Raw genomic sequence first — 25,180 nt, forward strand, 5'->3', positions numbered from 1 at the left:
TTTGCATAAAGGTCAATCAAGATTTGTGAACATGAGCACCTTTTTCATAATCCAGGATTGTAGTGATGTCTTCAAAAGATACTCTGTGCTGCTCTTACAAAAACAACTCGCCATCTCAACATCCAACAAACCCAAGCAGAAGTTCAGTCCTCATGTTTTGTTTTTGCTTTTTATTGTACATCTCATACAGTTAGACAAAGACAACACTGGTCAAAATCAACCATCTTCACTGCTTCAGATTATTGCCTACTGTACGTATTACCGCCTTGAAGGATGACTCATCTTTACTTGATGGTTCTTTGGCCGTAAGAGTTGTCTTAACCATTTTATTCTTTTCCCCGACTTATTCAGGCAACCACCTCATTCATAATGGTTAGCTTATGGTGGTGATAGCGCCAAAAGCAAGACTTGTGGGACTACAGCTGAGGGAAAAAATAATGTATTAAACAAGGGTGGTATTGCACAGATCAGGATATAGCAGATAAGCCAGATAACTTTCAAAAGTGTTGCAAAATATCTGCTGAAAGTTACTAGCAATCATCAACATGGATGACTGAATTACAGTCCTAAACATTTACATTTTGTTTTCCAGATTAAAATAATATTCTTTTCCACAGTGTCTGGCTTTCTATTCCTGCTTTGTGGAATACCCGCCTTCCCTCCTCCAAGAGGAACCTGGGCCCTATTCCCAGTAAACTGCTCAACTAATTCAGGTTAACATGTCAGCCAGTTCAAATATCTAGCTTTTTCTATAAATATTATATATTACAAACTTCAATTTAAGGAATAATAAGAACCTAATTTGAATAATCATCCATGAAACGGAATTCAAAAGAACCAAAAATTGCTTGATAATTTTAAATGTATGCACTTGTCCTCAAAATGCCAATACATCTCAAATCTCCATTAACATGAAATAATCCAAATCTACTTCATCTAGTTCCATAGGTCAGAATATGCAGCTGACTCAGACTTAAGCCCTTTTCATATTTGTCTCTCTTAGCCCTAGGGAAAACCTCAATTTACCCTTGTTCTTATTAACCCGGGCCTGATAGTTAACCCCGGGTTCAGGATTCACACTTGAAAACCAAAGCCCATGGTTAATGTCTAAATAACACTTGTGACAGTTTTGATTGGACAACTATCCTGTTTCTTTTGTTCTGACCTCCCCTCACATGGCAGACTTGTCCTGGGATATCCACAATAAAATCAGCAGTAACCCTGTTCTGGAGTGGGGTTTACTAAACCCTGGGCTGCAGGGTGGGGACACCCCACATTGTCAGTGTGAAACAACTGTTAGACCAGGGTCTTAGCCCAGGACTCTGAGGTTTGAAAAGGGTTTCAAGGGTGTGATTTTGCAGGGTTCATTTTAGGGATATGTTGCTGGGTTAACAACTTAGACATAATTTGAAGGCTACATAGTGGCAGAGAAAATTGTGGACTTCAGCCAAATTGTCAACAAAACAATCCAGCTAAGTTAAGACATCCAAACAGGAATAGGGCCCAGATTCGTAGTTTGGTCTTCTGGTAAGAGCTGCACAGAGCACTAGCAAAATTTAGTCACTGCTAAGGTGACACAATTTTGGCACATATTTGATAAACACCATAAAACCACACTTTAAGCACACACTAAATTTTGCTGATGTGTGTGTAGCTATAACCATAGGCTCAAACAGTACATTACAATTTCATCTGCTTCCTGGACTGCTTGTGGGCCATCTTAATATTTCATATATTTAAAAAAAAAAAACAAAAAAAACATGACTTTTCTTCAAGAATCCAATCAAATTTCCACATACACAATTAGTTTGACAAATACTGCATGGAAAAAAATGAAATCACAGACCTAAAATGAGAAATTTGTACTACCATAAATACTCTAAATATGATAGTGATATTTCAATGCAACTAACATAGATAAGCGTGATAAAAGAGATAATAGGACCTCTAAATTTGTAATTTTAAGACCATTTCTAAGGTTTCAGGAAAACTCTGTTTGCACTGAATACTGTTTGTTCATACTGTCTCAAACAGCTTTGCTAGTTGCTTAGTGAACATTTACTGGCCAGACAACCTGTGGCTACACACATTATGGATCAATTTGTTAAGAGCTTCATTCTGGTTTCTTTTTTAGGTGCCCAGTCTTGAAAGCATATCCTGAGAGCACCATGTCCAGGTTCTTTGATGGGCTTTCCACAGAGGTAGTCCCTTACTTTCACGTCTTTTGATTAATATTTTAATGCCTAAAATCTTAGAAACAGTAATATTTCCATACTACTTCTCCTAGCTCTATGATTTATGTGAATACATGTTCAGTCATTCTGCTCAGTCATACACAAATCAATTGGAGAAGCATTGTCACTGTGTGAGGACTCGTCTTCATTCTTCACATTAAATGCAGACTCCTCAGTCTGAACCTGCTCATGCTTCCGTTTGTGGAGCCTCAGGCTTTGAGAGCGGCTGAAGCCCCTCCCACATATGTCACAGCCATACGGCCTCTCTCCTGTGTGAAGCCTGAAATGGTTCTTTAGGCTCGACGCTCGAGTGAAACTCTTCTCACATTCGGGACAGTCAAACTTCTCCCCGAAGTGAATTTTCTCGTGTTCCCTCAAACGACCAGACTGGTTGAAACTCCTCTCACACACAGAGCAGTGGTAGGGCCTCTCTCCCGTGTGTGTGAGGCGGTGCCTGTTCATAGCCCCCGAGTGGGCAAAGCTCTTCCCACAGTCAGGGCAGGAAAAAGGTTTCTCCCCCGTGTGGACTTTCTGGTGACCTTTTAGCTGACCTTTCTGGGTGAACTGCTTCCCACAAAGAGTGCACTGGTAGGGTTTCTCTCCTGAGTGAATTCTCATATGTATTTGCAGCGCAGACAGCTTGTGGCAGTCTCTTCCACAGAGCCCACAGCAGTAGGAGCTCTTTTTCAAATTGTTGTTCAGCTGTTGCTGCAGTGGTGATGTTGGAGGACTTAAATCCTCAGTGTCAGCGACATGGCCAGCCTCTTCTCCTGAGTCTGTGGGCACAGAAATAGGACACAATGGAAACATGTCAACCAGGAACACTAAACCAAATACTAAAACTGATATCAGGAAGAAGGTTGCCCATTTAAGATATCACTTGCTGTGGACTGCAGATAAAATGAGATTAAAAAGTCATAACAACATCACTAAAAAAAAAATTCAGCATTCCATTTATCTGCGCTGTGTATAAACAGTTTTATCCAAGTCAGCAGTCTAACGAGGACCTATCTGAGTTAGAAGTGGTTATTACAGAAAACAGATTTTAGCATGGATGTTAAAGTACAAGATGTTATTTACATGATGTTAAACAATGGCAGAGGCACTCCTTGCTATTTAAAGGTTCATTTATATTGTTTGATGAAGTGTCAACGTAAGTATGCAGAAGAATCTGTGTACACACTGAACCAATCGGTGCTGAGACTTCATTAATTCTGTGCCTTTTCCTCCCTTAGACAGATTCAGCCTACCCAAGAATGTTAAGTAACCCACATATCAAAGCATTTAACTTAACATGGTTCCTTCTTAAGAATTCTATTCCTCAACTATTCTTTCATTGGCGCCTTTCTTTCCTATGCAGACTTTTACAGGATTAGGTGTAACTGCAGGGATTTTAAGTTTATAACTAATCCAAAATTGGAATGAACACAAAAATGACACTGTTTTGTACTGTCTAGCCTCTAACACTGTGAACACGCCTGAAAATGAATGAATAACAGGATTTGATACTGCAAGCACGTTTTGATCATAATTATGAGCAACGTCTTGGTCATCATTTCAATTTACATTAAACATGTGCGCTCCTGTAATGGATTTTTCCTCATCTTACTGTTAACAAGTTCCTCTTCTTCTTCCTTAACTGTAATTCGAATTTCAGTGTTACTCTCCTCTTGCTGTCCCTCAGTCGAGGAACAGTCTTCACTACCAGAAACTTTGTCAGGACCTTCTGCTGTGGGAAAAACAAAGCAATTAATCAAAACAACAAAAAACAAGCCAGCAAGAACAAAAGAATCACTGCAATGTGAAAAGAAGCATTCATGCTCCATCAAGTGTACACATATCTAGCAATCCCATGTTTATGTAGGCCTACCGGACAAAGGTTCCTCTTCTTCCTCTTCTTTCACAATGACATTCATATGTGGACTGGAGCTACCATCCTCCAGCCTGTCTTCTGTTTCTCTCGAGTCATTTTCACACTGGGATGCTTTGTTACAGTTAGGACCCTGTGAAGAATGGGCCTCCCCTTCCCTTGAGGTATTCTGACTGCCAGAAACCTATCAAAATAGTGTGAGGTAGCAATTAGGAGCTCAGTTCCATCACTTAAACCAGATTGCAGTTAGCTGGACTGTAAACATTTGGTGCAATGAGGTCTCAGCACATTTTGTTAAAAATGTTTAGATGCGGAAGACAGACCTGCACTGAGACAGCAATGACAGAGAATGTCAACTGAAACTGACAATCGCACAATCTACACTGAACGTTGTTTCGGTACCTCAGGGCTGATGCTGTCGACCAGATCCTGCTGAGATGATTCCCCGGCTGGAGTTTGACCTGAGCCTGAGTTGAGTGCCGTGGCAGATCCATTCTTACTGTGAGTACACGACCGTTTGTGGTTTCTCAGAGTTCCTGCCAAAGAGAAGTGCCTGCCGCAGTCGGTGCAGGTGTATGGCTTCTCCCCAGTGTGAATCCTGGTGTGCCTCCGCAGCTCTCCTGGGGCGATGAAAGACTTGTCGCACTGTGTGCAGCTGTATGGTTTTTCTCCTGTGTGAGTCCGCATGTGTGTTGTTAATGTCCACTGCTGCGCAAATGTCTTCCCACAGTCAGAGCAGTGGTAGGGTGTAATGCCGGTATGGAGACGTTCATGCCTCACCAGTGTACCTGACAAGGCGAACCTTTTGTCACAGAACGAGCACTGGTAGGGTCTTTCTCCAGTGTGAGTCCTCTGATGATCTCTGAGCTCTGCTGCAGAGTTACAGCTCTTTTCACATTCAGAACAAGGAAACTTCTTCCTCGAAAAGCCGGCAACAACCTCAGAGTGCATTGCCTCTAGGTGTGTTTTCAGATGCCAGTGACGAGAGAAACTCTTTAGACATATGGAGCAGTGATATGGCCTCTCGCCTGTGTGTGTCCGCCGGTGGAGTCTCAGCTCCCCCTGACTAGCAAATCGTTTCTCACAGAAAGTGCAAGGAAACGGCTTTTCCCCTGTATGAACCCTTTCATGAATCATTAGCAGTCCCTTCTCCGGAAATCTCTTCTCACACATAGAGCAGGGAAAGGGCCTCTCTCCCGAGTGAGTACGTAGGTGGCGCTGAAGTTTCGAGGCATAGGGGAAATCTTTTCCACACACGGAACAGCTGTGAGTTGACTGCGGTTTTCCATTTTCACTTTGATCAAATGTCTTTGATGGAGTCACCTCATCTCCAACTGCAGGGCTAACACTCTCTCCTGTGTGGGTAAAAAGATGAAAGGAGCAGCATTTGAAAGAGAAAGGCTGAAGAGAATTTTCAAAATAATCAGTTTCTGACCAGAACTTCCCCACCTGTCTCGGCTTCATCTTAGCACTAGGATTTCAATTTCGGTCTTTATTGTCATTCATGTGTGGATCGCAAATGATGGTTTCAAACCATAAGACATGGAGGACAGAGACTACTGGTTTTTCAATAAAACCACCAGCTTTTTTAACTAATTGGCAGAGGCCCTATTCAGACGGGATTAGTTTTACAGGGACGTCGTGTAATTTTGTGTATTTAAAGCCCTATTCGGACGGGATTTGTTTCCCAAACCACATTTGACTTTTAATTACTAACATGGGATGTCTGTAGTTTCGTGAACCAGTTTGGACTGGATTAGAATCACTGAAGCTGAAGCTGTGAGTGACTCATCTAGGCAACTTGTGGGATCGAGCTGTCACTGATTTTTTTTTTTTTTTATTTAACATCTTAAGATAGACTCCAAGCATGCCGTGTTACTGAGAGGTGTTGTTAGGCTACTCAAACTTAAGTTTTGGCTGTAATTAAAAGTACATGAAACTCAAACATTGTTTGAGAAACAAATCCCATCCGACTACAGCTATATCTTCAACCAAAGAGGGGGAGGGACTAATCAGAAAGATCACCTGATGTAATGAGTTTTTCTGAGAAAAAAATCAGAAGGTTGGCCAAACATTTACGCTGAATATTATGGCCGTCTGAGACAAGCATGTTCAGGATCTCCAGACACCTCTATGTGCCAGTTTTCAAAACTCTACTGCTTGGCCTGGCTGGGCCTGAGACTTTGATTACTGCTATTGTGCCCCCTAAGGGCCAATCAGTGCCATTCTTTGTGACCAAGTTCCAATTCACACATTGTATTTTCAGCATGGTGAGAAAATTGTTTGATATTAAGAATATCTGACTCAGGCTCCTGAAACTTCACGTAGCAAAGTCATTGCTGACTTGGTGCTTGTTTTTCTGAAGCTTAGGTCAATGTCAGTCCCCCAAGTTAATGTATTTATTTACCTGCCATCACATTAATATCGAGCATAATATTCCTAGATGTGTCTCTGACTTTATTGTCACTCAAAAACGTTCTTAACAAATGCAAGATGTATAAAGCTGACATTTTGGGTACTTTTTCTTGCCAATCTAAAATTGCAACAGCAAAGTACAGAAAATTCTACATTGTGATTGTGCACTTACTGAGATCAGAGAATTCCACTTCTTCTCCATCAGAGTTGATCAGGCCTCCTATTTCTTGCTGATCTTCCTCGGCAAGGATCACAGCTGGGCTGAAGTCCATTGGGTTTTCAGAGCCCATCTTTCAAGTGATGAATAACCTTGTAGTATATAACCACAGAGGTGAATAATCAAGTGGCATTGAGTGGGCATTTAAAATAAAAACTTACAGCATGGACTTGGATATCTTTGGCCAGAAAAATGTGCTTAAAGGCTTTGCAAGTTACACCACAAATCACTGAGCTACCATGGCAGACTTCATATTTGGAGGGTTCTTTGGAAAATTAGTGCATCCTGCTGGTTGTTCCTGAATCAAACTTTGATTTTCACTCTGGTTTGAAAGATTAAAGAGCCTGTCCAACCTTACTTTTATCCATTAAGAAACATTAGCCATGGATAGGTGTTGGGGTATTATATTGGGGGTGGAATGTGCGCTTCCATTGAGGATGAGTCCTAGTAAGGATTTCCGTTATTGGACTCTTAATGTCCCTGCTAAGTGCTTTTTTCTGAGTTCACAAAGGGGTTATCACAAAATAACATGCAAAATGCTTGTTTTTCAGCTTCATAAGGCCATCAAATTACCTCTTCTTATGTTTTTGCCATGTAAAACTAGAGTCCCTCCCCTCTAGGGCCTGGGTTCCTTCCCCCATGTCAGCAAGCATGCCCCCTGGTGACATGTCCTTGAGTATGACAGACTCCCAACCAACTCCATGGATACTGTTTTATAGTTAACCCTGCACTCTGTCATACATGTGGTAACGGTAATTTATATAGGGGGTGCAGTAAAGTATCATATTCCTGTTATAGTTGGACTTCCACGTTATGTGTTCCAAATCAGCAACCATTCCAATATCCCTGTAATTGGGATATCATCCTATTTTATAAGGATTACTAAAAGCCACATGTAATCTGCACTCAGAGTAGGGGATATGGACAAAGTACCATATCTCAAGTTTTTTCACAATTCATCACAATCTTTTTGATTTTGCTTGCATTTACTCAGATATGCTTTCTCCTGCCATCGATGATACATTGAAAACAAATCCTTGTATGCAGAGAGTGACATTTATCATGTTACTCAATCCATTCTGCAGCAGCTTTTGATTTTGCATTTTAAAAACACCAATTTCAAACTCTGGGTCTTCTGAGATACTTTATTGATTCCAATGGGAAATTTATTTTTTCACTTGCAGCCCTGCACAAGGAGGCGGGAGAACACAATCAGCTACATAACAGCGCCTCCAAACTGGCATTTGGCATTTAATGTCCTGCTCAAGGACACTTCAGTAGGGCGGATGTTTCGCTGTGACGGGGGCTTGAACCTGGGCCTTCCAGCTGAAGGACAGTCTCCTTGCCCTTAAAACATGAGTATTCATAGAAAGCATTTGCATTAATGCAATGCACCGTTGTTGGTGATGTGACTACATTTTTACATGAACACCGTGGAAACCATGTGAAGAACATAATTTAATGTGCTTTGTGGTGTCTTGGACGTTCGTGACAAGCGCTACAAGAAACACCTCATCGGGCATCTTCACTGTGTAGCCGAGCTATGTAGCGTTAGCAAGCTAGGACTCACATTTGCACCATCCATTTAAAACCCCAATTAGTGCTGGTTCAAGGTAGCTACTTGCCTAACCTGTTGGCACCGGTCGCATGTTAAAAACTCATGATACATCAAAAGCACAACAGGCGCACCCTGCAGCACAGCAGTAAATGACCTCTGAATGAGACGTCTCATTCATGACGCGGCGTCGCTGACCAGCAGTGACTGACCACTGCCTTGGAGAGGACGGCATTAGCTGCTAACATGGCGTTAACTCGCCTAACGTTACTTCACTCATCTTCATAGTCAAGTTTGTTAGCCCTCAACACTAACTTTACACTGCCTGTCAAAAATAAGAGCTCAGACAGAGATTTACATCCAAGTCGTACGTGAAAATAACAACTATGCCAAAAAAATGCTGCAAAATTGCCTCCGACTAAGTAACATTAGCCAAGTTAGCTAGCTAACGTTTAACAAGAGAGACAATAGATTTTTGACCAACCTCGGCATGGATTTCCCTTAGGTAAAAAGTATTCGCTCAATATAAAGTCACTACAGTGAACTGGCACTATTTCTGTTGCTTTCTAATTTCATACACAATATGCTCAGACTGTGTGTTAAACCGGAATCAACTAACTAACGAGTTAACTAACAAGCGTTTGGAGCCGATACACCTAACTAGCCTTAGCTGTTAGCAAATTTGAAGTGGTGTTGGGACTTCCGGTTCTGTTTTCTGTCTTCACAATAAAAGCTCCACTAAAATAATTACGCAAAGCATGGAGAATCTGTATGCTTTCTGCAATAATGCATGCATCACCTTTTTGCAACCACAAAAGCGGTTTCACACCATGTTTCAAAATGCTTAAGCAATATCTCACAAGAAGGAGTGCTGATATTCAATATAACAGCACAACCTTGAGTGTGATGTGCTTTTATACAACTATTGTACAAACAATGTCCCTTTTCAAATAACAGTAATAAGACACAACAGGTTATGTACTGGGAATGACTGGATTAAAAATAAATACAAATGAAAAACAGTGAAAGCAATTTTATCAATACTGCAGGTGTTTTTTTCCCCGCCGGAGGAGGAACGACTACATATAGACTGAGTTCTGACTGAATTGGTAATCTCTTACTCAATATTGCAATTATCGTGCAAATAAAAAGCTGCCGCATGTGATTATGAAGTGCAAGGCCCCTAACATTTCCTATCCCCAAATCATCACTAGACTACTTAGCATTCTCTCTTCACTGAGAGAAAACTGGGCCTATTATTTATAGGATGGCTGATTTTTTAATCTCTAGTTTATTGCAGCAGCAGCATAAAACATTGTGGGGCCAACTTGAAAACTATGATTTCACATGGACACAATTAATAGAAAATGCAACTAAACGTTTTGGTGTGAACAGTAGTAAGCAGCCATGCTGAGTTGGTCTTCTTGATTTTTTGAAAATAAAACACTCAAGTCACTGGCTGGGCTGGGGCAAATCAAATGGGTAGTGCCACCCCATCATTTGATGGGATTGGCTGTTGCACTTGTGACGCACCAAATCCAGCTGGCCAAGGGTACACCACAATCTCATATTATGGGGATTTTTGATTGTCCTCGTCTTATTTTTTTAAGCGCCTGGTGTAATCCTTCAGGCAGGGCTGTCAGATGCTGCTGTCCGGTATTCCATGATTCAGCCAAGCCCCGGCGAAACAGAAAACACCGTGGTGCCCGATATCATAGTGGATACCGATGGATACCGACCGTCTTCCAGCTCACCATCCAACACCTGTACCTCACCTGGTAGGCAGAGAGGACCCATGCCCGGCGGCCTGGATCCCAGCCGGTGCTCAGTCACATCGACCTCAGTGCTCCGGTGCAAAGAGGGATGCAGAGACGGCCCTGCTTGTCTCTGAGGTCAGGATCGCAGCTGCTGTTTACGCCCCTCCCACCTCCCCACGTTTTCCCAATGTTTACTCCAATGTTTAGATCTGAAAAACTAATTAATGGCGCTAATAGAGGCGACTGGACAGTCCTCGCCCTCTTACACCCTTTCAAGCCAACAGATTTCTTTTAAAATAGCATACATAAGTCAAGGTAACAAATAGGGTCTGATAAGCTTTTACTGGAGTGCCAGCTGATTCTGCCAACACAGTCAGAAACCAAAATACAGCAGCACAGCATGATTTACTGTGCTGCTGTAAAGACCCCTGTAAAGAAAAAAAAATAAAATAAAAAATGATGAGATGTAGGAAAGTACAAATACTCCAGCAGCAACGTGCCAAGTGAAGGGCAGACCACATGGAGGGGAAAATCCACTCTAACCACAATTTAGGTTATTTATCCATTATTTAGCATGAAATGATTGGCATAATCTAGTCTATAGAAAAGCAGGCACTTGTTATTTTATTCAACCAGTAATCTCAGGATACAAAGTTGCAATGAGACAATAATCAGAGGAAAAATAACAAAGTATGCAGGCTAGCTGAAAAATACTGAGGTATTGCTTGAGCATTAGTTTTTTTTTTTTTTTTTATGCAACTATTACTTGATTATTGGTGTATAATAGAATACAGTAGCATGAAATGTTACAGAAAAGTTATTTAGTCAACTGAAAAAGTTTAGACACACTCATTCTTGTCTTTTTATTGTTACTGCTGTTGGAGAGGTTCACTTACTTTGACAGGGGAAAAATGGTTATTTGTTACAGTAAAACATGTAATACGATTTTACAGTTACCATTCTGAATAATGTTCAGACAATGTCTGGACCTCTGTGAGGTCGAAAAAGTGTGCAAGCTGAGCTGCACTCGGGTAAATAAATAATGTGATAAATAATTCACAATATCATTTTTCTTATCTTATTTGAAACACCATTTACTTGAGGGTTCCATGAGGCTGATTGCACATCATACACAATTAAATGTGAATACCATAATAGAAACTCACAATCTAAGAGACAGTTTAGATCACTGTGATTTATTCCACCAACTCAAACTGTTGGGAAGCTTTTTATTTTATGTATATACTGTGTATTTACTTCCTTTTATATCTCCGCCATACACAGCTGATTTGCTATGATTACTGTGAACTCCCAGATTATTTACTTGCCATTACGAGCTGTTGTTTTGGTCGACCCAGCGGTTTCGTTGGCTGTTTCGGCCTCTTGTCATGAGTCTTGAGATGCGCCCGATACCCTTGGGAGTAGTAGAAGCACTTGCCACATTTCTCACAAGTATATGGTTTCTCTCCTGTGTGAACTCGCAGATGAACTTTAAGGTCACATGCTTTGGAGTAACTTTTGCCGCAGATTGAGCACAGGTAAGGCCGTTCTCCGGTGTGCGTTTTGAGGTGCACGTTCAAGTGGGATGACTGTATGAAGGCCCTACCGCACTGCTCACAGCGGAAATTCTTCTCTCCGCTGTGAATTAACTCGTGTTTTTTAAGGGAATCTGCTGTTACACAACTCTTTCCACACTCTGAACAGAGGTAAGGTGAATCTCCTGAGTGAGTGCGCTTGTGTATTTTAAAATAATATTCATTTTTGAACCTCTTGCCACAGTCTGGACATGCGTACGGTTTCTTGTGGATCTTGTAGTGTTCTTCCAGCTGTTGTTTTTGAGGGAAGTCCATTCCACACTCTCCACACACATGGATCATTACAGCAGGGTCCTCAGGGGGATTATTCCCCTGAACTTCAGCACCACTTGGAAACTCACCTGTGGGAAAAAACACACAAAGACATTCATATATTATTAATTATGACAGACTTCTGAATGATCAGGGCATAGTGCACAGAGCTTGCAAAATCATTTTACAGTCATACATGCTCACACACCCAGTAAAACAAAACAACACCTTTGACACTTTGTTCTTTGAATATTGCTCTGCTGCAACAGCGGTAAGTGGATACTATATTATCTAGTTTTTAACCACCAATAGTTGTTACGCATGAAGCTGTGCCCTACAAACAACACTGAGTACCTAAAAAGAAAAGATTCTGAACAACAGCTGCACTAAATAATGTTTGACAATCAAAGATGATACAGTAGATGGATGAGTGCTGAGTGTGATATCAACTTGTGAAGGACTGGCAAAAACAAATGAACAAACAAACAAAAAAAAGTGTATTTGAAGTGTATTTTGAGAACAGGCAAATACCAGAAATAGTAAACTAAGTATTGGAATGCTATCGTTACATTGTTATTGGTCAGGGTGGCATCTGATTTTATTGATTTAGGACCAATTTTACTGGCATTTGGCACTTGGTGAATTTAATGTTTGTTGTATTTCAACTTGTGAGCACTTGGAATTTGTTTTCAGTATTTGCACTGCAACTGCAATGGCCATGATCAGTGTTTAACACAAGCATCTTTTGAAAAAGAGCTGTCTTGACACAGGAGCATCTGACCTCTGTGAACCTTCATGTGCGTTTTGAGGTTTCCACTCTGAGTGAATCCTCTTCCACAAACAGAGCACTTGAAAGGTCTTTTCCCTGAGTGAATTACAAGGTGTCGTCGCAGGGCAGTGTTGTGAGAGAACACTCTTCCACAAGTTGGGCAGTCATAGCTCTTCTTGGGTTTGCGTGTCCCCTGGAATTGTTTTGGCTCCTCAGACGTTTTCTCCTGTGAGCTTGAGTCCTCAGCAGCTGCTGCCTCGTTACGAGCTTCTCCTGTGCAAGAAATGACTTGAGTTAATATGACAATGCCTCAAGTGAAATACTGTACAACAAACTTGTCCTGCAGTGAAATCAAATCATTTATTGTCAACATTTAATTTTGTTGTCTGTCTACATTACAGACAAGAGGTTTGTTTGACTGAAACGTTAAAAAGTTTAAACCATGGTACTCAGGCCAATTATCTGTGAATGCATTTATCATTCTTAATGGGAAAAAAAAGATGATATTTTGATGTGAAACTTCAGAGAAGCCCATTCTCTGTCATCCCAATCAGTGGCTTGGCCAGGCTGTTTTGACAGGGGTGGTCCAAATGGGGCACAGACTCTACTGAGAGTGATACCAAGTAAACCCTCACAGGCGGCAAATTATGAGAATCAGATCTTATGTGTCATGTCAATAACAAGCATATGAAGTAGCACTGTTTTTCCAACTGAGGAATTACTCCAAATGGGGGGAAAACCACACCAGATATCTCACCATACCAGGTATTTATAATATCTCCTCATATCAAAATGAAAAACTGATGCATACCACACAGTCCAGGTGGGGCAAGAGGAGCTGCTGCATTTGGCTCTGAAGTCTGAGTCTCTCTGTCATCACGGCCCTCCCCACATCCAACAGGTACCTCTGGAAGGCTCTCAGCACCAGTGTCAGTCTCACTGTCACAATATGTCTGACACGTCACACCTGAGGGAATACAGGGAGTAACATTTGTATCAATTACTTAGCTTAAATAAATATATTTAGCCTTTTCACAATTTGTTTGGATCCAGTTAGGTTTGCTCAGACTGGCAACAAACTGTAGCCTGGATGAGATGTTGCCACATAGCATAATGGAAATATCTCTAAGCGCATACAGTCAACAGTTTTATAGAAGGCTGCTGATTCTTCCCCAGTATGGTGCCATGGTGGCAACCAATGCAAAATTGAGACCTTGTTATTTCAAAATTTGTCTTTGCCAATATAATTTTGATTAGCACCATTGTCTATGATTAGCACCGGTGTCTCTGCTGTAGAATAGAAGCTCAGTAGTCCCACCTCTAGGATAGATAGTTAATCATAGGTTAGAACTGGCACCTGAGGTGGCCAATCCAACCTCTGATCCCAATCAGTTATTAAATGTGGTGCATTTTAAGGACACTACAGATTAGCATCTTGGCTATCTAATCTCCAGATTTCTGAGAGCTGTTGATGTCCACAAAACACAAATAGGTCATCTTTAGGCAACTGTGATTTCTGAAATTTAATGATAATGCCACTGAAGCAAAAGTCACCTGTGGATCGTGAGCTGTGATCCTGCTCCTGTGTTTTAGGCCTCTCTACATCATGGTAGTTCACCTGAGTACTCCTCTTGCTGACGTGTGTTTTCCGTGATGTGGTGTTATGTGGGTGACCTGGGCCCAGGCCTGGCTCTACAGGTGGGGGTACAGGCTGAAGCCCAGGAGGCCAGGAGGGCCGCTCTGCTGCACAGCTCTCCTGAGGGTGCTCATCATCCTGGAATCACAAGTTGGTTTTGTGTTATCCATGTATGTTTACTGATATTATAAATTGATTTTATTATCAATCGAGTGTACACCGATTGTATGATTGCACTTGTACAACATAAACATGATTTTTTCCTATGTAACTGCAGTTAGCCTGTTTTTTTTAACACCCTCTTCTGTAATACTAAGATTAAAAACAAATTATAAATGATTATAAATTATCATTGGGATGTCAACTTTTTCTTTCACCTTTAAGTAAATAAAAGTGGCAAATGATGCCATCAAATCTCAAATGTTCCATGTCCTGTCTTAAAAAGGTTCAATACCAGAGAATGTATGGATTTTAGTTAGACTGTCTGTACTCTTGTGTTTGTGCTGTGGCTTCTGAATCCACCAACAAGTTAGGCCAAAATCCCTTCTGCCTCGTCTCTGCCCACCTTACGTTAGATGTCCAGGTAAGAAAGAATGCTGTAATTCAGCATTACTTACCACTGTGCCTCTGAGCAAGGCACTGAAACTCATGATGGCTCCTGCTGGACTGTAGTACGGCTGCTGGCCCTCCGCTGCTCTCCAGTTGTAAGATGTATCTGGGTTTTGGCCCCATGAGTTAAACTCTGTGTGGTGATTCCATTGAGATGTCTGAAACATATGGAGCAATGCCAAACAAGAATTCAAATGCGTAGTAGTATAATATAATATAATATAATATAATATAATAATATATGCCATTTCCCTCACCTGGCTGTGACTTGCTGTAGCATGATTTTCTTGATTACCAAGGTGATTATTAGGACTGTTTCCTGCATCAACCAATGAATTAGATTATTTGTGTTACACATATTCATTAAACTGCATAACAAGTAGCTAGTGCTTTCATGATATGCTTAAAGGTTGTGACCTTTGATGCAGATATTTTGTCAAACATTAATTGCTCCAGTCATCTCATTTCACATTATATAACTCTAGAGATTAAAATTAAAAATCTAATTGAAATGGCTAATCAGCATATCTTAATTCATATATAATTTCATACAGTGATTGATAAGAATTAATTACAACTATTTACTACAGTTAAGTTGTATGTAAAAATCCAGCATGATCAAATTTTATTTTAAAAATGTATTGCTCATGTACTCGATTAATGCATGATGCAATTAGTGCAATTAGTGCATGAGTGTATTTTATGAGCCAACTTTCAGTTACTAAGTAAAGACAGTCTAAATGGTCAAAAACAATAGCTGTCAATGGTGGACCTTGAGTGAGTTAATCTGTATCTGTCCCAATACACCTGGTTCCCAGAAATCAATACACACCATGAACAAAATAGCCTGCAGTTAATTAAATGCTCATTCAATGATGGTGAAAACTGCTCTCCAATTTAAGCTGTGATTTAGAGAGCACCACATGTACTATCTAAATTCTAAAAATCATGTTGGCTGTGTTGTATTTTTGTGGATCTTTGATGCTATCGTTTTTGTGTGCAGCCTACAATGTTTCTTTCCAAGATATACACAAAATAAAAATGAAAAACTGCAAATGAAATTAATGAAGCCCCTGCACTTTATCATCTCTAATTTGCAGACTGCGCATATCTGTTGAGTTTGACATTTTCACACAAATTTCTTATGACATCAAAAACAAAACTTATCGACATTCCATTTTCACTTTTTAGCATCAGATATGCAACAAGTCTTATGGGGTATATAGACTTAAACAGTGTACTGGGGCTTTTCGAGTAGAGTGACTCTTATTTAAGGTGGCTGATCAGTCAGTCAGCAAACCTACCAAGGTTAGGAGGTTCCCAGGTCACGTCCTCTCCATCTGAGTCAGTCGGAGCGCTCTGTGTGACCTTCTTAGGTTTGCTTGATTTCCTGGGATGGCCCAGCTGTCTAGGTCTGCCGAGCTGCCTGGTGGGCCCTATGGGTTTGGCACTGTGAGTCTTCTTATGGTTGTTAAAACCTTGTCTGTAATAGAAACTCTTGCCACATTCATCACACTGGTATGGCCTCTCTCCAGTATGAACTCTGAGGTGGACTTTCAGCTCTTCGCCTCTCGCGTAACGTTTACCACAAATGGAGCAGAGGTGAGGCCTCTCTCCAGAGTGTGTTACATAGTGTGCTCTTAAAGTTGATGCTTGCTTGAACCTTTTTCCACATATACTGCATGAGAAAGGTTTTTCTCCGGTGTGATCTCGCATATGGTTCTCAAGTCCCTTTGGTGAGTGGAATCCTTTATCGCACTGCAAGCACTGGTAGGGCTTCACACCTTGATGTCCATCTTGATGCTCTTTCAGTTTCTGGATTTGCATGAATCTCTTGCCACATTCTGTGCAGGCATGGGGTTTCTTGGATTCATGGACCTGCTTCAGATGGTCTTGTAGTAAATTTTTCCCTGAAAACTGTGTCCAACACAGATGGCAGAAATAGATTTCCACTGGTGGCTGAGTCTCTTCAGGTGTAGAGGAACCTTTCTCAGCCACACTGGTGGATTTCCCTTCTGCAAGAAAGACAAATGCAGCAAAGGAATTTAAAATTTGGAGGATGCTATAACTCTGCCACACTACGTTATTTTCTGACTACCTGCATCCCTCTAAAACCTCTAAATTAACGTGTTGGAGGATTAACTGCCCACTCAACAGACAGACAATCACAGACAGAATTAAACTTTCAAAACAACATAAAAAAGGGTTAAGACAAATAATGCCAGCCTTGGGACTCCAGAATCAACGCTCTCACCTTTATGAACTTTCTGGTGTGTTTTAAGGTTTCCAATCTGTGTGAAACCCCTTCCACACAAAGTGCAATGGTATGGTTTCCTTCCTGAGTGAATGATAAGGTGTCTATTTAGAGAAGCACTTGTCGGGAACTCTTTCCCACATGTTGAACAAAGGTACGTTTTTGGAACCCTGTGTTCATCGTGAGGTTCCACAGGCACTCCTGGTGCTGGATGGTAGATTCGCTGATGAACTACCAAGCTTCGATTTGCTCTAAATGTCTGTCCGCAGTCGCAACACTTGTGAAGTAGGTGCTTGCCATGCTTCTCTCTCATGTGCCGGTCTCTGGCATAGATGCTCTGGAATTCCTTATTACAGTCTGTACAGCTGTGGAGCTCCTCAGCCTCATCTTTCTTTCGACGTTTCCTGGGTATCACGCAATGTTCAGGTTTGGTTGGTTTAACAATACGCTCTGTGCCTGGTAATTCAACATCAGGAGCCTTTCCTGCACATATGAAAAACATACATAAATGGGTATACAAACCAACAACACCAGTGCCTCTTTTACATCTCAGTTTTGTGGATCAATGAAGTTCTCAACTGACAAGATCCCCAATTTTTTATAACTCAAGTGTAATACCAAAAAATATCACTTTTTTATCTGCTGCTTACTAACTACTGACCCTCAGGATTTGACTCCATTTGTACTCCATCGGAGGCGATCAGACAACTGGGAGTCTCTTTTCCATCCAAGGTTTCTGCCACCCTCTTGGTTTCAGCTGACCATCCGTTATGTGTGTTGAGGTGTTCCTTTAGCCTCTCCTTGCGAGAGAATCTCGTGTCACTCAGTGGACAGGGGAAAGGTTTCTCTTTGGTGTGGATGAAATGGTGTTTCCTCAGTCTGTTCAGGTAACCAAACCCTTTCCCACACTGGGAGCATTTATGAGTCTTAGCTCTGATATGAGTCTTCTGGTGTCGTTGTAGGGCTCTGTTGTTACTGAATTTCTTACCACACGCTTGGCAGTAAGAAAGGTCTGTGCTTCCCAGCGTCTCTTGATCACATGTTTGGTTTACTTCAGGAGTGAGCCCTACATGACATATAAAGACATTCAGCAAGCAGGTAATGATTATTATCATTTTAACAGAAATCAAGATTAAGATCAACCTCCTCTCCATTTGAGTATCAACAACATAACCACTCAAACAGCACCTACTGAAGAATTGAAATAAAATTTACTCTACATTTTTTTCCTTTGTAAATTTCATTTAGAACATAAAGTGGTTTAGCTCTGAAATGGGACTTTCCAGAGACTGGAAATCTAAGCAGGCCAGCCTCATTCCCTTTAAATGAAGGATTTCAAGAAGCATTGATTAAAGAGCCTACTGCCATAATTCCAGCTACAAGATAGCATTGTATTAAATTGTGCACTTGATGTAACTGCATCATTACATTTTGTTCATTAGGCTTAGAATGAGCTAATCTGTCTATATATAAAAAATACACATAGTGGCTGCCATACTTATACTATCTTGTCAGGAACACCTCTTTTTGTAAAACTCTGCCCTGCTTGTGTAACTGCCCTAGAGACACTTCTGATCATGAGCCAAAGTGCTTTCCTGCATGCTCTAATAGCCCTTAAACTAAAATCATACAACAGAGCTCACATGCATGTGATTAAGCAGAGTGAACCTGATTAACCTGAATATTTGACACATTGGTCATGACTTCTTCATTAACACTAGTTAAAGAAAAGAAAAGACAAGGAACCTTGGCGTCCTTGCTCTCCTCTCTCTGGTAATTCAGTAATCTCCTTGGGCTCCAGTGACGCCCTGCTGTGTGTCTTCTGATGAGCCATCGGCCTGCAACTACGGCCGCCTCCTCTGCCACGCACAGGACAGGCAAATGGCTTCTTTTTCATGTGGAGTCTGACATATTTTTTCAGACTCTGATGATACTGAAACCTCATCCTACATCTGACAAACTGGTGAAGCTTGTCTTTGATGCAGGCCTTTTCATTTCGAGTGAAGGAACCCTGGAAATTGAATTCCTTCCCAGTGGCATTACGGTGGGCAGGAAACACTGCACTGCTCTGTTTGTGCTGCCCATCACGAGCCCAGATCATATCAGTGGCTGTCCCTGTAGATAGATACAGATACAGGTAAGAAGCATCAGCTTTAAACAAAAAAGGCAGTTTATTAAATGCAAAAATGAACTGGGGCAGTTACTGGTTTTGGCAAAGACTGACCCTGATGTCTGGCATCTTTAAAGAAATGTTGAGTATTTGTGTGTCTATAAAAGAGCTGAACTGTTGAAAAGAAAAGCATGAAATCTAACAAAATTATTTGAAGTACAGCTGATTGATAACTGTATCATTTCTAATCCTTTTGTTTTAGTTGGGTGTCTTGTCATTTTATTGCTGTCCTTATAAAAATCTCATGTCTTCCACTGAGAAATATCCTGGTTGTGGTCAAGTGTTGCATTACAATAGTGTTTGGGAACCTCAACTATGTGTGCTAGTCTGCTTTCTTTTTCTCATTATAAAATTCTCTCACAGATGAAATTTGGTATTGATAATTCAATTAATTAAAAAAAAAAAATCTGTTGACATTTAAAGCATCAAAAAGTCTGCAAGCAGCACTAACAGTATATTTACTCACCACAACTGGAAGAAGGCCACTCATCTTCCTTTTCATCTGAGTTCATTAGAACAGCTACTGTCTCTTCTTCCTCTTCCTTCCTACTTGTTATACCACTGGATTTTTTGGCCTGTGTTTTCACATGAGACCTAGCATTGTGCAGCTTCTGCCCACCCACAGGACAGGGAAATGGTTTCTCTTTGGTGTGGGTTAGCAGGTGAGTCTCCAAAGTGTTTTGATAGGCAAACGTTTTTCCACAGTGGACACATTCATGAGGTTTGACTCCTGTGTGAGTCTTATGTTGGCAAAATCCATTTCGAGAAATAAAGTCTTTCTGAAACAGTTTACAGTGGCATTTGCAGGGTGTCTCATTTTCTTGGTGTTGTTGACATTGTTCTGATACAGTCTGGGGTTCCTTACTGCCAGAATACAGTTTGTGTCCTTCTCCTATAGAGGAGATAAAGCAGATTACAAGGCAAACAAGGTATAGATCAAAGTTGTGACAATGACTGAAACATTTGAAACTGAGCAGTATCTACTCACCAGGACTGACAGGATCCCAATCGAACTCCTCTCCATGTGAGTTGATCAGACTACCGACTGGCTCCTCATCCTTATGCACGTTGGTCATCACAGCTGTCTCTTTAGAGAGCATTTTCATATGAGACTTCACCTGAGCCATCAGAGAAAAGTTCTTCCAACACATGGGCAGAAGAACGCATTCTCTTTAGTTTGGAGTTTTTGGTGATTACTGTATCGTCCAGAAATCAAGTGACAAGAGCTACTTAGTGCTGAGCACAACAAAGAGGAGAAAAGGTGCATCGTCAAGCAAATATATTGTAGAGAAATTTTATGTCCTGCTCTGTGCAGTGTCTTTTTGTCTTGTGTAATGACGACATTGCACCATTGGGTGGTTTCAGGGTCCTGTCCCAGCATTTATGTCAATTTCAAACCAAACTGAAATGAAAGTCATGAAATAATCATAGTCACATTTTTGCATTATCAGGCCACTTTTACATTTCTTTTTTTATACCACTTTTGGCGTTGTTGGTGTTGATGCACCATTTCAAAACTATTTTGTAGTGCTACATGCATACATAGACATAACACTGGTAATGGCACAAAGCATTACATTACAGAAGACACACAGAAAAGGACAGGACACAGTGGTCCCCTAATGGTAAGAGATGCTCATTACACTAAAGGAAACATAACATGCTATCACAAAACACAAAACCAACAGTGAAGGCAGAAACATTAAACATATAGACTGCAAATACTACTACTACTACTACTACTACTAATAATAATAATAATAATAATAAAGTTGATGATGGTGATGATGATTACTTAGTAATAACATCATAAGAGAACACATAATTTCTGACATATTAGAAAGCAGTTGCAGGCTATTTGTTTATTCAATATATGAATCATCAGTAGCCTATAGAGTCTGCCAGTGAGAGAAAAGATGGATTAAAGGTGTGATTGTACCTTAAGAACAGCAATAATGTGCAAACTACTACAATATATAGGATCTCCCTAATGAGGCAATCGTGACAAAAAGTAAAAGGCTGGTGACTTTAAAACTACCCAGGCAAACTTTGTTTAATACACAAACATAGTCGCCTGGCTGTGTAGCTGAACATCATCTTTGTAAAATCAGGCTCCCGAAAGCAGAAGTGTGAAAATTCAAACGGCAGTTGTTTGCATGGCTCGGCTGGGTTTGGGTGACCAAAACAAGCAGCTCACAAGTGACAGAGCTGTCAGAAAACCACACAGGATAACAGTGTTTACTCTGCTGGCGGCACTTGCCGTCACTCCCAGCACGACCTCCTGGCTAAACTGCATCATAACAACATCCTAAGTCAATACTGCGTTATTAGCCGGTTAGCTGACAGCTAGCATGTTGCTCTGACTCCACCTTCCCAGGACAGATTTAAACTCTCACCTCAGGCACTATGGACTTCAGTCAAGAGGTTGGCTTCAGAGAAACACCGCCAGTCCTCGTATCGCTGTTGTTCAAATGCCAAAACCCTGTTTAACTCCTCATCCAGATAATCCCGACACAGCCGCATCCATCAGATTGGCGTTTAACGGAGTAGCAAGCAAGCTAGGTTCAGGGTTGCCAGATACACTGACAGAAATAAGCAACCAACGCTGTCAAATGAAACCTAAACCCGGTGACCCCAGTGATCCTTTCTCAAAATATGTCGTTTCCCACTTCAACGATCCAGAGCGGTCAACGTTTTACCTGATAGAGTGTTTGTCTGATTCACAAGAGGGCGCATAAATTATCACTGGTTTCAGAAATGTAAGACTAATTACGTGTTTTATCTCCACGAACTGAAATGTCTCCCTTGAACACATAGCACCACTCACTGACATGGTAATGCATAGGACAAACTAGTCTAACAAAACACGAAATATTAATTTGTGAGGATGTTTCGCCTGTTCTGCGGTCAGTGACTTGGCACAGGATGATATACACGCGGACCCAGGAGAAGTATGTCTCTATTTCGGAGAGAAAGGCCATCCACACTAGACCTGTCCCCACTCCACTGATTTGCATGGCTTTCCCCCCACAGCCACAGGACCTGATCCCCACTCAACATCTTTTGCAACATTTGAAAAGGAAAATTGTGAAAGATACTGCATCATCATACGACTCACTGGCATGCTTTAAAAGAGAGCTGGAGTAATGTGGATTCTTAGATTTGTGCAAAGTCTTGTAGATTTGATTAAATCACAGCTTGCACTCTTGCAAATAGTGAGCCTGCCAAGTATAGACAAATTCTGACTTTCATTAAAGCAGATACTGCCAAACTTGACTCAATGACAAATCCTGTAATCTTGATGACATATGACTTGAAGAATTTGCATCATTTTTTGATACATAATGAGAGAAAAAGAGTTCTTAGTGGGCTTCATCATAGCTACTGTAAATTACATGTGCCCTCTGGACCAGAAAATCACACAATTTCTGTTTTATTTGCACTTTGCAGTGAGTTTAGACAAGTTTAGACAAAACAAGTGCTTCTTTTGTTGTTGGTGTTGTAGTTTTAAAGGAAAATTAGTAGTGAAATGCAAATAAGTATAAAAACCCAAGGCATTTTCAAAACAAGTCATGATCACAGCTAATAGATTTAGTCCTTACATTGTGCCAGACCATACATATTATGATCAGTTTCCTTGCTCTGGTGGCATTTTCATGGCTAACAGCAGAATGTTTCTTTTGCAATGCCAGCCCTCAGACAAAAATATCCATCATAGCTGTTTAAGGTGTGTAAATTATGAATATTTAAAGGTTTACATATCATGAAGTCTATGAGTGACTTTCCATATTGCCAAACTAAACTACTGTACATCCTGTGGACTGTGTCCAGTCTGTTCGCAGAAAGCAGACATTAAATTTCCTCCGGCTCTCCAGGGGTATTTTGATGGTATGACTGCATAGTGGAACAGTAGAGAGCACACTCTGGCTCAGACCCCTGGATATTAATGCCAGTGATTAATGGAAAACATATGATAGCCATATTCTACAACTTCTAATCTGATTTTGAATCTATTACCTGTAAATCAAACATTATCAAACACTTACATGGTAAGGAGTGCCAGAACAATGAAGTCTGTAGCAGATTTGTCCCCTTATAAGGCTATGGTTTGTGCGAGGAGGAGTCAGTGTCAACTTATGCCAGTATTAAATATGACTTGTTCCCATAACTGAGGCCACATGTTGATCCATTTAATGAGCAATCTTTACCCAAATGCTGAAAAAAAAAAAAAAAAACCTCCACCCAACAGATAGGCAGGTGGCATAATGAAACATAAGCAATAGTCTAAGCTCATTCAGTATCACCACTAGTCTAACTCACATTACACAGGTTACATTGAGAGCTAAATGTCATAGAAACTTAGCCCCATGAAATGTGGCTCTTTCCTCTGCTATAGCTCAAATATATCTACCATTAGGGATGGAATCATATGGGGTTTTGTTGTTATTGTTGTTTAATAAAGATGTCAAATCGAAAATTTTCCCCTCGCCTGCGATGTGGGCTTAAGTAAAAGGTTGTCATTTTGTTTTCTATTAACTGTGGGCCTGTAAATCTCTTTGAGGCTGCAACTGTGATTAAAGTCCCAATCTGTAATTGATTTTGCTTGTGGAGTGCAGTGGTTGTGCATCGTATGGCAACAACACAAGTGAGAGTTAGTTTACATCTGCCTGTATATAAACTGGAGCACAGGAGGCAAATACCATTGTCGGTATCAGGAAGGGGAAATAAAGCCTCGGCAAGGGACAGGAGAGTGCAAAATGTAATCAATGTAGTCATCAAGCTAGCTTTACTGTAATCTCTGCCTCCCTTTCAATGGCAGCAAGCTGTGCCTCATAAACCCTTATCCCACAGGAAAAGAAAAAAGGCAAAACAAGTTGAATAAAGTGCCCGGTGAAACTCAAAAAATAAAAAACAGTGGTGTAGCAATGCACTAGTTTTGTGTATGTTGTAATCAGACTGCAATGCACTCTCGCTCATAATAGATGGTAAAGTGGACGGGACTGGCTATTAATTTCGTTATACAACCTGTTGTATAATGACGAATAAACTTCCTTGTATTCCTTGTTATGGCCATTGTTAGGCCCAAGATGGGGCAGGAGGAATTAAATCAGGATGGGGCAACATTTGAACAATTTCACTCCCCTGTCTCCCTTTAAACAGGACTACTGTGGGCTACAAGCTTTGATTTCACTTAAGCCTACTAATACAACAGAAAAAATGGCAGCTCCTCTTCACTCTTCAATTGATCAGAGGTCTTCAGGTCCCTCCACTTGTCTAATGCCTCTCCAGTGTTGATTTGACATCAAGCTTTGTCCTGTACAACTTGGTTTGACATGCTTTTTTTCCCCTTTCAAATCACACTGCTGAAGAATCCCAGTTGGACATTTCTCTCCTTTTCTAACATCCAGGAGCACTCCCTGATTACAAACCGACTCCTCCAGGTCTCCATGTGAGCTTTGGATGGTTACTCTTCCTCTGCTTCCTCCTTTTGTTGAGTTGTTGATGTTTCATGGAGGTTGGCAAACAAAGAAATGGTTACCTCGTGCAGTGTGTTTACAGCTTGTCACACGGAGGGCATGATACCGATATTGCTTTTGGAAGCTGATACTGACCAGTGCCAATAGCCTGCCCATATACTGGTCCAACCTATTTACCATGGCATTAAAATTTATAACTAACGCACCTATCTATGACTGATAGAGTTTTTGTTCAGTTATACATGTACATACTTCTACAATACAGCATAACGTTTTAGTGATAGTCACAAGCTGACTGATAGAGTACGTGTAACTAAAAAGTTCAGAATGCAAACAACCTCAGTTATTAAGTGGAAAAAAATTGAGAAAC

General features: G+C 40.8%; 1 protein-coding gene across 1 annotated transcript; it reads right to left on the minus strand.

Moving 5' to 3' along the window:
- Positions 1-156: 156 nt before the first annotated feature.
- On the minus strand, positions 157-20,489 carry LOC115362185 (zinc finger protein Xfin-like). The gene is made up of 17 exons (XM_030056021.1): positions 20,322-20,489; positions 19,800-20,225; positions 18,910-19,278; positions 17,825-18,229; positions 17,164-17,646; positions 16,214-16,924; positions 15,167-15,228; positions 14,918-15,067; positions 14,219-14,438; positions 13,476-13,631; positions 12,677-12,937; positions 11,368-11,984; positions 6,692-6,809; positions 4,507-5,459; positions 4,105-4,288; positions 3,844-3,963; positions 157-3,010 (listed from the first exon to the last, which is right to left on the minus strand). The coding sequence occupies exons 1-17, from the start codon at positions 20,482-20,484 to the stop codon at positions 2,313-2,315; spliced, it is 6,096 nt and encodes a 2,031-aa protein (XP_029911881.1). The 5' UTR covers positions 20,485-20,489; the 3' UTR covers positions 157-2,312.
- Between the last annotated feature and the right edge of the window lie 4,691 nt (positions 20,490-25,180).

This window comes from Myripristis murdjan, chromosome 1 (assembly GCF_902150065.1).
Source record: "Myripristis murdjan chromosome 1, fMyrMur1.1, whole genome shotgun sequence".
NCBI classification, from domain to species: Eukaryota; Metazoa; Chordata; class Actinopteri; order Holocentriformes; family Holocentridae; genus Myripristis; species Myripristis murdjan.

What these genes read in the sequence shown, in the direction of transcription:
- LOC115362185 (XM_030056021.1), bottom strand. Translation starts at nt 20,484, where the DNA reads ATGTGTTGGAAGAACTTTTCTCTGATGGCTCAGGTGAAGTCTCATATG. An exon ending in TTGGGATCCTGTCAGTCCTG is followed by an intron (nt 20,226 to 20,321) that starts GTGAGTAGATAC and finishes TCTCCTCTATAG; the next exon opens with GAGAAGGACACAAACTGTAT. An exon ending in CCTTGCTCAGAGGCACAGTG is followed by an intron (nt 14,439 to 14,917) that starts GTAAGTAATGCT and finishes TTGTGATTCCAG; the next exon opens with GATGATGAGCACCCTCAGGA.